Here is a 14,251-nt window from a genome sequence, read left to right as displayed (position 1 = left end):
CCTCTTCTGGAGTGTCTGAAGACAGCTACAGTGTACTTATATATAATAAATAAATACATCTTTTTAAATAAATAAATAAATAAAAGAGGCTTAGGAGAAAGGGGGGTGATGTTGCTTCACGATTCACCATGGTGGAGAAGTCAGAACTACAAATGCTTGAGCTAGCCACATCAGATGAAAATATAAATTGTGGAGAAAGAAACATGAACTTTTTTTTTTGTCTCGACTAGGTCTCATATAGCACAGACAGGCCTTGAACTCAAGATCTAGCTGAAGAGAACCCTGACCTCCTGATTCCCCACTTCTACCTCCTAGGAGACTTCCTTTACAGAGACTGCAGGCTTAGCACCAACCACACTGCAGACTTAGCATCAACCACACTGCAGACTTAGCACCAACCACACTGCAGACTTAGCATCAACCACACTGCAGGCTTAGCACCGAGCACACTGCAGGCTTAGCACCAACCACACTGCAGGCTTAGCACCGACCACACTGCAGACTTAGCACCAACCACACTGCAGGCTTAGCACCGACCACACTGCAGGCTTAGCACCAACCACACTGCAGACTTAGCACCAACCACACTGCAGGCTTAGCACCAACCACACTGCAGACTTAGCACCAACCACACTGCAGACTTAGCACCAACCACACCGGGTTCTTTGGTGCTGATGACTGAACCCAGGACTTTCTCTGTGTAGTCCTGGCTGTCCTGGAACTCATTTATAGACCAGGCTGACATTAAATTCACAGAGATCCACCTGCCTCTGCCTCCGAGTGCTGGGATTAAAGGCGTGCGCCACCACGCCTGGCTGATATGAATTTTTGATGAAAAGCCTAATGGTGTCTTAGTTATTTTTCTATTTCTATGACAAAACACCAGGAACCGAGGCAGCTTATGAAAAGAAGGGTTTTTATAAAATAAACCATTTAATTGGACTGACAGTTTCCCCAGAGCTAGAGTCCATGATGGCTGAGTGTAGGAGCAGCTAGAAACACAACCACAAGGCAGAGACCTGGGAATGTCACAAGTCTTCTGAAACACTAACAGTATTTAGATACTGGGGAACCAGGCAACCTCTGTGCACATCATCACCCGGCCCATCTTGCTAGCTGTCCCATATCAACATACAGCTCCTCCTTCACCTCAGGCAGGCTTTTAACTATTAAAATCCCTAGAACGCATAGCAATCCTCAGGATTGCTTTACTGCCCTTGTGATTAAGGGGTATATAGTACACTGGGGTTTTTTTTCCCCCTTTTATTGAAAAATAGGGTTTTCTTTTCTAATATAATATTTCCTGATTACACTTCTCCCTCTTTCTACTCCTCCCAGTTCCGCCCAGTTTCCCTCCCCTCCAGTTTCCTTCCACTCCCTTTCTATCTCTCGTTAGAAAACAAACAGGCAAACCTGGTACAGCTTTAATCCCAGCACTCAGGAGGCAGAGGCAAGTGGAGTTTGAGGCCAGCCCAGTCTACGAATCAAGTTCCAGGACAGCCAGTGCCACACAGAGAAACTGTCTAGGGGGAAAAACAAAAGCAGATAAACAGAAAAACCAACTAAGCTGGAAACTACGGCGTGTGCAAAGGACCTGGTACAGCTCTGTGTGCCTGCTGCTTCGGTCTCTGCGCTCATACGTACAACAATCATGTTGATGTAGAGGCCTCGTTTCCTGGGTGTCCTCCACTCCCTCTAGCTTTTACACTCGGGGTCCTCTTCAGCAGGGTCCCCTCAGTGCCGAGAGGAGGGATTTGGTGGAGGCATCTCAGTTAAGGCTGAGTGTTCCTAGGTCTCCCACTCTGCTTAACGTCTGCCTGTGGGTCTCTCTGTTCCCATCTGCAGCAAGAGGAAACTTCCCTGGTGATGGCTGAGCAAGGCATTGATCTGCTTCTCTGACCAGAATGCCTGTGCATATTAACTCTTTTTTTTTTAATTAATTAATGAATTTATTTATTTGTTATATGTAAGTACAACTGTAGCTGTCTTCAGACACTCCAGAAGAGGGTGTCAGATCTCATTACGGATGGTTGTGAGCCACCATGTGGTTGCTGGGATTTGAACTCAGGACCTTTGGAAGATCAGTTGGTGCTCTTGCTCACTGAGCCATCTCACCAGCCCACGTATTAACTCTTAAGGGAATGGACGGTGGTACGCTCTTGTTCCTTGTAGTCAGGCCTCTAGCTAGATGATATTCTTAGAGTCTTCCAACAAGCAAAGTCCTGCTGCTTTGTTCCCTCGTTCACAAGGTGCTGGCCGAGAGGAAAAAGTTCATCTTCATCGAACTTCAAGCCTAATAATCTACTTTTCAAAAAAGAAAAAAAAAAGTGGTGGTGGTGAGGGCTTGGTATGGTAGCCCATGCCTTTAATCCCAGCAGAGGCGGGTGGATCTCTATGAGTTAGAGGCCAGTCAGGGTTATAGTGAGTTCCAGGCCAGCCTAGGCTATCTGGTGAGACCAAAACAAAACAATAAAAATTTAGGGTGGGAATGTGTGTGTCACAGCAAGCATGCCTCTGTCAGAAGACGCGTTTAGGGAACTGGTTCTCTCCTTCTACCAAATGGGATCCAAGAATCAAATGCAGGTCATCCGTCTTGGCAGCCAAGTATCTTCTTCATCCACTGAGCCATCTCGCCAGCCTCGGGGTCTGCTGATTTCTAACTGGCAGCCTCGGGGTATATATGGAAGGACTTCCTGGGAGATGGGAGAAGCTGACATCCAGGTGGAGTTACTAGGCACTGCATAGGAGGCTTGGTCCTCAGGCACTGTCTTAGTTAGAATTTTACTGCTGTGAACAGACTCTATTACCAAGGCAACTCTTACAGGGACATTTAATTGGGGCTGGCTTACAGGTGCAGAGGTTCAGTCCATTATCATCAAGGCAGGAGCATGGCAGCATCCAGGCAGGCATGGCGCAGGGGGAGCTGAGAGTTCTACATCTTCATCTGAAGGCTGCTAGGAGAAAACTGGCTTCCAGGCAGCTAGGAAGAGGGTATTAAAGCCCACGCCCACAGTGACACACCTACTCCAACAAGGCCACACCTCCTAATCGTGCCACTTTCTGGGCCAAGCATGTACACACCATCACAGGCCCCAAACAGCAGGTACCCAGTCTCCTTCCACTGAGGTCCTCTACAACAGTCATCAGCTTGCGCTCTGATAAGGAGGTCTTGTCACTACACAAGCAGGTCCCAAGCTCTGGGACACACCTCTGGGGACTAGGTCTGGGGAGTAGTAAAAAGCTGGCCAAGGCCAGAAGGTAATATACACCGTGGGTGCCACTTGGGTTTCGTTAGATTTCGGTCGGACATGTTCCTTACTGACAGTCCTTACTCTGTGTATGTGAATGGGGGGGGGGGTGGTAGGATTCATCTGCACGATCATCCCCACTCACCAGAAGACCCGAGAGTTACAGGGTTTCCATCGCTGTGATGACAGCTTGGCAAGGAGCAGGTTTACTTTAGTTGACAGTTTGTAGACCACCATCCATGGAGGGCAGGGCAGGAACTTGAATGCAGGGACTGATGTAGAGACTCCTTGATGTAAGCAGATATCAAGGAGTGATGCTTACTGGCTTCCTCGGCCTGCTTGCTTCTTTCTTCCCTTTTTTTTTTTTTTTTTTTTTTTTTTTTTTTTTTTTTTTTNACAGAAATCTCTTTATGTGAGTGCGCTGTTGCTGTCCTCAGACACACCAGAAGAGGGCATCAGATCCCACTACAGATGGTTGTACGCCACCATGTGGTTGGTGGGATTTGTTTTTGTTTTTTTAAAGATTTATTTATTTATTATATGTAAGTACACTGTAGCTGACTTCAGACACTCCAGAAAAGGGCATCAGATCTTGTTATGGATGGTTGTGAGCCATCATGTGGTTGCTGGGATTTGAACTCGGGACCTTTGGAAGAGCAGTCGGTGCTCTTACCTGCTGAGCCATCTCACCAGCCCGGTTGGTGGGATTTGAACTCAGGGCCTTTGGAAGAGCAGTCAGTGCTCTTAACCACTGAGCCATTTCTCCAGCCCCTCAGTCTGCTTTCTTTCTTTTTATTTTTTTTTTTTTCTTTTTTAAAGATTTATTTATTTATTTTATGTAAGTACACTGTAGCTGTCTTCAGGCACTCCAGAAGAGGGCACCAGATCTTGTTACGGATGGTTATGAGCCACCATGTGGTTGCTGGGATTTGAACTCCGGACCTTCGGAAGAACAGTCGGGTGCTCTTACCCAATGAGCCATCTCACCAGCCCCAGTCTGCTTTCTTAAACCGTCCTAGACTATCTGCCCAGTGATGGTACCACTCCCCATGGCCTGGGCCCTCCCGCACCAATCATTAATCAAGAACATGTCCTACAGGATTGCCTACATGCCAATCCGATGGAGGCAGTTTTCTCAATTAAGGCTCCCTCTTCACAGATGCGTTGAGGTTTGTGTCAAGTTGACAAAAGGGTATCCAACACAGCGGGAAACCTAACAAATCCCTGCTGCTGCTTCCTCTGACCTCTGGTAGCTGGAAAGCACAGATCTGAAGAGTCAAGGAAGAGATCCATAATCTGGCAGGCTAGTTCCAGTCCTGGTCATGTGGGTTTGTAGAGTGACACTGACGGCAATCAAGGGGACTTAAAAACCTCAGATCAAATCAGGAGTTAGCCCTTGGAGAAATGTTATGGTCTTCATTATGCCCCTACTCCCAATTCATATGTTGAACACCCTTAGAACCTCCAAGGGCACTGTGCTGTGTATTTAAGGTGGTAACTAACGTAAAATGAAGTCATTAAGGTAGGCCCTATTCCAATCTAACAGCTGTCCTTTAAAAAGAAATCAGAGTATACTAAGAGACACAGCCAGAGGGCATCTGATAGTTGAGAGAAGGAACCAAACCTTCTCTTTTTTTAAAGATTTATTTTTTTTTAAGATTTATTTTTATTTATATGAGTATGCTGTAGCTGTCTTCAGACACACACCAGAAGAGTGTATCAGACCCCATTACAGATGGTTGTGAGCCACCATGTGGTTGCTGGGATTTGAACTCAGGACCTCTGCAAGAGCAGTCAGTATTACTTAACCAATAGTGCTCTTAACCACTGAGCCATCTCTCCAGCCCTTAAGAAGAGTAATTTTGAACCATTTTAGAGTCCTATCAAAAGAGTACACTTTTTTTTTTTTTTTTTTTTTGGTTTTTCAAGACAGGGTTTCTCTGTATAGCCCTGGCTGTCCTGGAACTCACTTTGTAGACCAGGCTGGCCTCGAACTCAGAAATCCACCTGCCTCTGCCTCCCGAGTGCTGGGATTAAAGGCGTGTGCCACCACGCCCGGCAAGTTCAAGAGTACACATTTTAAACAAATCATACCATATAACCCCTCTCAATTCCCATCCAAGTCACTGGATTGGAGTAGTGAGAATTACATTACTGAAGTGTGTCACATGCCTAAAACATCCTCAGAAGTAGACTCAGGTTAAACATTTCACTTAAACCAGATTCTACTAGAAGCTTTTTAGAAAGTAGGAGACATAAGTCCTTCTCTCTAAACAAACCCCCTTTTTTTTTTTTTCCCACTGTAGCTAACTGTAGCTAATTCCAAAATACACTCAGGTGGTAAACAGCACACCTCTGTTCTCACATCCTCTGACTACCTCAACCTAAGACTACTCCCCAAAGCATTCACTCTGTAATGCTTCAAGTAGACACCTATCAGGTTCCTGTTGGTGGAATGGGCTGGAAGTTTTGGAAGTTTGAGTGTCCAGAGTGCTGGTGATGGGGCTCACACCTGCGACACACCTCCGGTTCGCTTCTCTTCGACTCTCAGAATTTCAACTGACTCTGCCTCTTTTACATCCTCCCTTCGCTCCACCCAGACGATCATCTTTTCATGGCTTATTAATTCTAAAATGAAAATTTACCTAAACTGTTTCCTATATAAAATCAAAGAAAACACTTGTTGACAAGACTCAGCACAAAGTTATATTTATTTTCAATGACAAAAACAACAACAGCAAAGTGGACCAGGCCACTCAATTTTAAGTCTAGCATAATTTTCAGCAGAAAACTTATGTTCCACGTAATTTTAAAACAATACATCACAATTAAGAGTATCCAACCAACAGTGTCTGAGGATAGCTACAAGGGTGAAACACTGAATCCCAGACTTCTAGCACAGAGTTTAAAGATTTTGTGTGTGTGTGTGTAACTTGATTTTTTCCTTTGATTCTCGACTGTGAAGTTTGTTTTGTTTTGTTTTGTTTTTTTGGGGGGGGGGGTCGAGACAGGGTTTCTCTGTATAGCCCTGGCTGTCCTGGAACTCAGAAATCCGCCTGCCTCTGCCTCCCAAGTTGCACCACCACGCCCAGCTTGACTGTGAAGTTTGTACATGACACCTTTTATAATGTAGAAAGGATGGAAGCTCCTACAAGCCTAAGGCTTCATGTACACAAAACTGAGTGGTAAGTGAGCAAATACGTGCTATAGAGACCTGACTCGGAGCTCAAAAAGCAACAGCCAAGGAAGAAGAGATTTCAAAGACTTATAGCAAGATGACTGTGGGGTTTTTTCAACACAGCCAACACAGAATCCAGAGCTCCCTGGGGGATGGGATAGTTTGGGACAGTCCAGGTACAAGCTCTGCAACTAAATCTTTTTCTAGACTCTTGGTTTGGGACCCTCCAGCTAAAGCAACTTCTGCCAAAAGACAAGAGTTATTTCCTCACCAAGTCAAATGCCCTTTCATTCCCAACCTTGACTTTGTCACTTGGCTCCTGTCACCTGTACAATGGGGACACACACACACACACACACACATTCCAACCAAGAATGACTACTACACAGACCAACCTCTCTGGCTTAGATTTGCCTATCATAAACAGGGGCTACTTGCCATGGTGGTTCTAACTCCAGTTTCTTTTGTTTTATCCTGCTACATTACACTGCTTGGCTACAGACCTGGAGTTCACAGAGCAGCAGCACCGGTGGTATCACTGGTGCTGACATGATCACCTGCTGGTCGGTGTCACTGGTCACAGGTGCTTACATCATCACATGTCTTTTCCATCATCTTGTCCATTTATTTCTTTCGGAATTCGATCCTCCGAGCAACATTCTGAGCTCCAAACTTTTTGACCAGTGCATTTTTCGTGTCATCATCGTCCTTCTGCAAATCTAAGTCATCTTGTCTGCACCAAATCGGATAACCGTCAGGTCTCCGTCCGGACTCTAAGAAGGAGGAAGTGGCCTCCAGCTCACCACTGTTTTTCAGCAAGGCCTGTGTAACTGTTGATAGATCCAAGTTAAACTTCTCCATTAGCTGCCGGATGACCTTAATGGCAGTTCCCACTTCTTGTGTAGAAACTTTTGATTCCTCTTCCTCCTCGTCTGGCTGTGTTTCTGAATCTTCCTCAGGTGTGGGTGGATCACCATCACACATCGTTATATGTATTTCAAAGTCAGGGCTCTCATCCACCTAGAAAGAAGGAGAGAAACCAGTTCCTATTTATTAAGCCTTGAGGTCTTGCAACATGTATCTCCCCAACTATCACTCCCTGGCTCTTCACACAGCCATCTCCATCGCCATCACCATCACCCCGGGCTCCCTTCAGTCCCCCTCCTTTGTATTTATCCATACTGACATACGTACAGACATGCATGTGGAGAGTATATGGAAGGGCAGCATGTCGTGAACATCTATACATATATATTTAATTAACTGATTAAAATATGGAATGTGGGCCGGAGAGATGGCTCAGTGGTTAAGAGGACTGACTGCTTTTCAAGAGGTCCTGAGTTCAATTCCCAGCAACCACATGGTGGCTCATAACCATCTGTAATGGGATCTGATGCCCTCTTCTGGTGTGTCTGAAGACAGCTACAGTGCACTCATATACATAAAATATAATAAATAATTCTTAAAAAATAAAATATGGAATGCATGTATGTGTGTGTGAGAGAGAACATGTGTAGCCTGTATGCCATTAGATCACTTATCAAATGCACTTGCAAATGTGAAGTTCCATAAAAAGAGGAACCAGGCATGCTGTGTTCACCACCGAAGCCAGGAACTAAGTCCTCAATATTGCTGTATGAGTCTACTAGGGTTTCCAAGCTATAGGACATTTAGGCATATCACAAAGCATGTTATATGAGAGCTGTGTCTAAGAACTACTGAGTTTGGGCTGGAGAGATGGCTCAGTGGGTAAGAGCACCTGACTGCTCTTCCGAAGGTCCTGAGTTCAAATCCCAGCAACCACATGGTGGCTCACAACCATCCATAAGGAGATCTGATGCCCTCTTCTGAAGTGTCTGAAGACAGCTACAGTGTACTTACATATAATAAATAAATAAATAAATAAATAAATAAATAAATAAATAAATAAAAGAACTACTGAGTTTGACAGTTGACAGGAAGTGAACAAATCATCAAATAACAAAACAACAAGCAAACTACAAAACGCACTAATTCTCTAGTTCTGGCCGTCAGTGATAGTCATTCACTCACTGTTTATACAAACTTAATTTTCTTCTTTTACACTAAATACTAGATGGGTGTGGTGATACATCCCCATAATCCCAGCATTCCCATAAGTTCAGGGCAGTTCTGGCTGTACAGGGAGATGATGTTTCATGTAGCCCAGCTGGCCTTGAATTTACTTTGTAGCAAAGAATGATCTTTAACTTCTTCCCCTTTTCAAATTAATTTAAACATTTTTTTAGAATGATTATTTTATGTGTGTACTGGCTAGTTTTGTGTCAACTTGACACAAGCTGGAGTGATCACAGAGAATGGAGCTTTAGTTGAGGAAATGCCTACATGAGATCCAGCTATAAGGTATTTTCTCAATTAGTGACCAAGGGGGAAAGGTCCCTTGTGGGTTGGACCATCCCTGGGCTGGTAGTCTTGGGTTTTATAAGACAGCAAGCTGAGCAAGCCAGGAGAAGCAAGCCAGTAAGGAACATCCCTCCATGGCCTCTGCATCAGCTCCTGCTTCCTGACCTGCTTGAGTTCCAGTCCTGAATCCTTTGGTGATCAACAGCAGTATGGAAATGTAAGCCGAGAATAAACCCTTTCCTCCCCAACTTGCTTCTTGGTCATGATGTTTGTGCAGGAATAGAAACCCTGACTAAGACAATGTGTATGAGTATTTTGCCTGCACGTTTGTATGTGCACAAGTGCATGCCTGATACCCACAAAAGTCAGAAGAGGGCAATAGGTACCAGAATCTGGAGATACAGACAGTTGGTTATGAGCTGCCCTGTGGGTGCTGGGAATCAAATCCGGGCCCTCTGTGGGAGCAACAAGTGCTCTAACCCCCTAAGGCCACTTTCCAGCCCTCACCTTTAACTTCTGAGTCCCTCCTCAGTTAACTCCCAAGTGCTGTAATTATAGGCATGCACCACCACATTCACTGGAATAGGTTTTTTGTTTTGTTTTGTTTTTTAATTTTAGACAAAGTAGCTCAGGGTAGCTTCAGAGATAATGCAGCCAAGGATGACCCTAAACTCCTGTTCCTCCTGTCTTCATCTCTAAAGTGCTGGGGTCACAGACAAATACCACCGTGACAGGCTGGCCAGTAACTTTAAGAGGAAAGGGCAGAATGTGGCTTGGAGTATAGAACAGTCACAGAACATTTGTCTAGCATGTGTGCAGCTCTGGATTCAGGCCTCAGTTCTAGGGAGAAATGCGTTTAAGCAGGGCAGGAAGGCCAGCCTGGAGGGGAAGTCAGGAAGGCAGGAGGGAACAGGGAACTGAATCATAACATCTATCTATCTATCTATCTATCTATCTATCTATCTATCTATCTATCTATCTATAGATCTTTCTCTCTCTCTCTCTCTCTCTCTCTCTCTCTCTCTCTCTCATTGCTAACATGTTGCTGGAAAAGAATATTTGATTTAGATGCCAAACAGGATCTCACTGTGTAGCCCTGGCTGTCCTGGAACTCACTTAAGTAGACCAGGCTAGCCAGGAACTCGGAGATCCATCTGCACACTGATCTCCNCAGGAAGGCAGGAGGGAACAGGGAACTGAATCATAACATCTATCTATCTATCTATCTATCTATCTATCTATCCTAAATTCTGGAGATCTTTCTCTCTCTCTCTCTCTCTCTCTCTCTCTCTCTCTCTCTCTCTCTCTCTCTCTCTCTCTTTTTCTTTCTTTTTCCTGTTTTGGTTTTTTCCAGACAGGATCTCACTGTGTAGCCCTGGCTGTCCTGGAACTCACTTAAGTAGACCAGGCTAGCCAGGAACTCGGAGATCCATCTGCACACTGATCTCCCACACACTAGGATAAAGGCACATGCTACTATGCTTGGTTCCATAACCAGTTTCTTTTGTGTAAATTCAGGGCCAGCAAGATGGCTGTGTGGGTAAAAGCAGCTGCCACCAGGCCTGACACTTGAGCTTATTCTCCCGGCTCTACATGGTAGAAAAAGAGGATAGACTTACTATTCAATAAATAAAATTGTAATAAAAATCTTAAATGTTTTCTTAAAATTCACAAGATCTTTAGTCTCGGAGAAGATACATAAATATAATTTGGATTAAAAAAAAATAAGTCATCATCATTTTGCAGCAATGGCCTTTCTCAAAAGCTATTATTGTGGGATTCCAGTAGCACATTCAAGGAAGAACAGACTGAATACAAAAGAACAAGAATATTTCCTAAGTTATAAGCACACAGAAACTTTACAAGTTAGATTTATGGAACCAGGCGTGGTGGTGCATGCCTTTAATCCCAGCACTTGGGAGGCAAAGACAGGCAGATTTCTGAGTTTGAGGCTAGCCTGGTCTACAGAGTGAGTTCCAGGATAGCCAGGGCTACACAGAGAAATCCTGTCTCGAAAAAACAAACAAACAAACAAAAAGTTAGATTTATGCTTCTGAGAAGCATAAGCACGTTCTAAAACAACCAAATATAAACAGTTCTTTGAAAGCACGCACGTGTTCAAAGCAGGATACTTTAAACTGTTAAAATACAACTGTCCCATGCCACAGGTCTTTAATCTCAGCACTCAGAAGGCTGAGGAAGGCAGATCTGTCAGTTTGAGGTTAGCCTAATCTATATATCAGATTCCAACCCACCCATGGCTACAGGGCCACACAGTGAAACTGTCTCAGAGCAGAAACTAAAATAAAATTGTGCCTACTCAGTGTGAGGATTTTTCTCCCTCAGCCACTTATACTATACTTATACTGCCAAATACTAAAGGCTTTGTAAAACCTAAAGCCGGATCATATCTATTTCTCTCCTCTTCCATCTTGTATGTTCCTGGCCTCGGGTGGATGGAAAACCCAGGTTAGAAAGCACAGAGGCAGGGGGAGGAAATGAGTGAACTAAGTTCAGATACCACGGCTTCTCCGAACTCCGGAGTGGCTTCCTCAAAGAGCTTGTTGCCTGCCTCTCCATTCTCCTTGGTCTCTCCCTTCACACACTCCTCCTCAGGCAAGTCTGGCGTCCTCTTGTTCTGTGGCTCTATTAAAGAAAAGAACAGCAGATCAACAAAACTCACCTGCATAGACCATCTGTATCAGTTCTGTGCATGCAGATTTTTTTTCTTTTAGAAAATTCCTGTTTATTATTCAGAAATGCACAAAGAGCATAAGAGTTGCATACTCAATAATTCTCACACTTGTTTCCAAAAATAACCAATACTCCCAGGGCTTGGGAGCACGACACAGGAAGGTTTTGAGTTAAGAGGCTAATCTGGGGCTCTAAAGCGAGTTCTAGGCCAAATGTTTCTGAAAACAAAAACAGGTTCTCCTGTTACCTCCTGGAGAAAAACTGGGTAGCTGGTGGGTGGGAAGGGTAGAAGATTTCCATATATACTGTACTGTGTTCCTTTTGAACACAGAGCCGTTTTTGTAAATTAGTTACTGTCCCGTAGTCCCAGCCACTCCAGAGGCTGAGGCAGGAGAACATTTCAGCCATAGAGTTTGGTTGGGGACAGCCTGCGCGACACAGCAAAGAGACTCAAGTTCCCCGCCCTCCCCAAACCAAACCCATCAACGAACAGACAACATCCAGTCAACGGGAAGGAAAAGTTAAATGAAAAGACAAATTAAAACCAGAGTGCAAGGGGTAAGAGGAAACGGTGCCCTCTCGCTTCGGACCTCAACAGAGGAGAGGGGCTGAGCTATGCCACCAACGGCGCCCAAAAAGACGCTCCCTGATGGGCAGGCAGCCCCGCCCCCCTGAGCCCCGAAAGGTGCCAGCCTCACCCCCGCTATCCGCGGCCTCGGGGTCCTGCTCCGCCTTCCGTTTGAGCTTCTGGGAGGACGGGCTGACCGGGGCGTTCCCGAGCAGGTACTTGTGCTCCTGGCCCCGTAGGTGCTTGAGGTAGCGGTCCTTGAGCGACTGCCAGGAGTGCTGCGTGAGCGAGCTCTTCTCCATCGCTTTCCACAAGGCATTGCCTGTGACCGAGCTGGGCGAACGGGCGTTCTCCTTCACGTAGGTCAGGATGGCCACATCCTCCGCGTCGGTGTAGGCGATGCGCCCGGTCAGGGGCTGCGGCTCCGGTTCCGTGGAGCCCTCGGTGGAAGCCCCGGGCTTCGGATCGGACGTTTGCTCCGTCAGGCCCAGCCGATAGGTCTCCAGGTCCAGCTTCTCGTTGCGCTCCACGCAGTCTAGGATGTACTGCGTGGAGATGAAGTCGCCCGAAGCCTCGGCCAGCGCCTCCCCGGGTTGGGCGAGCAACACGGCTCCGGGTTCCTGCACCCGACACACGGTGCCGCCGCCGTGCAGGATGAGCGTCGACAGCCGGCGCTTGGCCGTGCTGGGCCGCACGTAAAACGACATGGCGCTGCCGTCTTCTCTCACGAACAGAGTGGAGGAGTGAGTGGGCCCATTGGGGTCTTTACCCACATCCATCGCCTCCGCCATACCTGTCAGTCCGCTGGGCAAGTAAAGCGCAGGAACGACGCCGCCACCGAGATGGACTCCCCGCCGGAGGAGCCCAGCACTGCGCCTGCGCAGCGAGAGCCCGGCCGAGGGCCCGCCCTCTTTCCCGGAAGAGGCAGGACTTAGAGCCACGACCTGGAAGTTCTAGTTCTACGCTTTTGGGTTGGACCAGTGGGGAAGATGGCCACGCTGCAGGAGAGTGAAGTCAAAGTGGATGGCGAGCAGAAACTAAGCAAGAAGTAAGTGTCGTTGAAGGTCTCTTAAGTGTCTCTCGTCGCAGTGTTCCGATGGGAGGGACCTGGAGTTTCCCCGCCAAGGCGACGGTGCCTGGGGTCCCTCTTGTCTGTTCCGGTGCGTGAGCACATGCTGGGACAGAGATGCAGTGCTCTAGAACCTACAGCCTTCGGGATGCCCCAGGATCAACCGTGTGGCTGATGGGTCCCCTGGTCCTAGCCATAGGGACGAGCATACCTAGGGAAAGCCAGCACAGAAACTGGGAACGGCAGCAAAGAAAAGTGAAACTAACTTTCCCCTACCTTCTAAGAAATGCACTTTTAATTGAGCCACTCCCCCAAAGGATAGACTGGAAAACGGTTAACTATCTTTGTTCTTCAGAGAAGAGCCTTTAGATTATCCTTACCCATCCATGGTTATTCTGCACCTTGGGTGTTAAAAGTGGGGGTACGTTCTGAAACTATAGTGCAACCTACCCATATGCGTCATCCAAAAGATCTGTGATATGGGAGCAGACGGCCTTATTTAGCGTGATACACCAGGTTCCATTTGCACTGCTGGGGTTATCTTTGTAAAACACTCCAAATCCGAGAATTAACTAGGCAGATAAGATTAGCCTCCCTTTAACTGGTTGATTTTAGGACTACACTCTAGTCCAGGGTTCCCCCACTTGACCTACAGAACACTGGCAATGACTTGAATGTCTTCTTAGTGCCTGGAACTACATAGTGCCCTCCAGAGCTGTAGGAAAGAACTCGTTTAAGTGGTCAGAGCTTTCATCAGTAACCTAGCAATAAATAAATTCCCTTATTGATCCCTGAGGGAAATACCAGAGACCTTCTAGATAAGAGCTAAGTTTCCTTTTTATGGCTGTGTTTCTGCTTTGTGCGTTTTAGAAGGATTTTAAAGAAAATGTTTAAATGTGTGGGTTGCAAGCTCCCCAGTTGGTTGTCCTTTGTGCGAGCGATTTGGTGGATTCCTTAGGGGAGGCTGAGTGAGTTTTATTAAATTAGTAGTTGGAATTTTGAATCACAAGCGAAAGTACCTCAGTTTTCAGGTAAATTAAAGAAGCCTTACTGCTGCTTTCAAGTCATTTTTCCTAATTATACCGTTCACTTTCTTTCTTTTTTTTTTTTTT

General features: G+C 46.1%; 2 protein-coding genes across 2 annotated transcripts in view; one reads left to right on the top strand and one right to left on the bottom strand.

Annotated features, from left to right (window-relative positions):
- Window positions 1–6,278: 6,278 nt before the first annotated feature.
- Window positions 6,279–12,938, bottom strand: Terf2ip (TERF2 interacting protein). Its single transcript, XM_021220403.2, has 3 exons — window positions 12,201–12,938; window positions 11,330–11,454; window positions 6,279–7,446 (listed from the first exon to the last, which is right to left on the bottom strand). Exons 1-3 carry the CDS (start codon window positions 12,859–12,861, stop codon window positions 7,051–7,053), a joined length of 1,182 nt encoding a protein of 393 aa, XP_021076062.1. The 5' UTR covers window positions 12,862–12,938; the 3' UTR covers window positions 6,279–7,050.
- A 53-nt stretch (window positions 12,939–12,991) lies between these two features.
- Kars (lysyl-tRNA synthetase) overlaps window positions 12,992–14,251 on the top strand; it is a 20,953-nt gene continuing 19,693 nt past the window's right edge. The window contains exon 1 of the mRNA XM_021220325.1: window positions 12,992–13,118. Within this exon, the coding sequence (XP_021075984.1) occupies window positions 13,060–13,118 (59 nt within the window). The 5' untranslated portion in view covers window positions 12,992–13,059. The remainder of the gene's footprint in view (window positions 13,119–14,251) is intronic.

This window comes from Mus pahari, chromosome 20 (assembly GCF_900095145.1).
Source record: "Mus pahari chromosome 20, PAHARI_EIJ_v1.1, whole genome shotgun sequence".
In the NCBI taxonomy this organism is placed as follows: Eukaryota; Metazoa; Chordata; class Mammalia; order Rodentia; family Muridae; genus Mus; species Mus pahari.
The sequence above is the reverse complement of the archived record's forward strand: the minus strand, read 5'-3'. Positions and strand labels throughout refer to the sequence as shown.

Coding starts and splice junctions, on each gene's coding strand:
- Terf2ip (XM_021220403.2), bottom strand. CDS start 12,861: ATGGCGGAGGCGATGGATGTGGGTAAAGACCCCAATGGGCCCACTCAC. Junction 11,455..12,200: donor CGAGGCCGCGGATAGCGGGG/GTGAGGCTGGCA, acceptor TTTCTTTAATAG/AGCCACAGAACAAGAGGACG. Junction 7,447..11,329: donor CGGAGTTCGGAGAAGCCGTG/GTATCTGAACTT, acceptor CCTTCTTTCTAG/GTGGATGAGAGCCCTGACTT.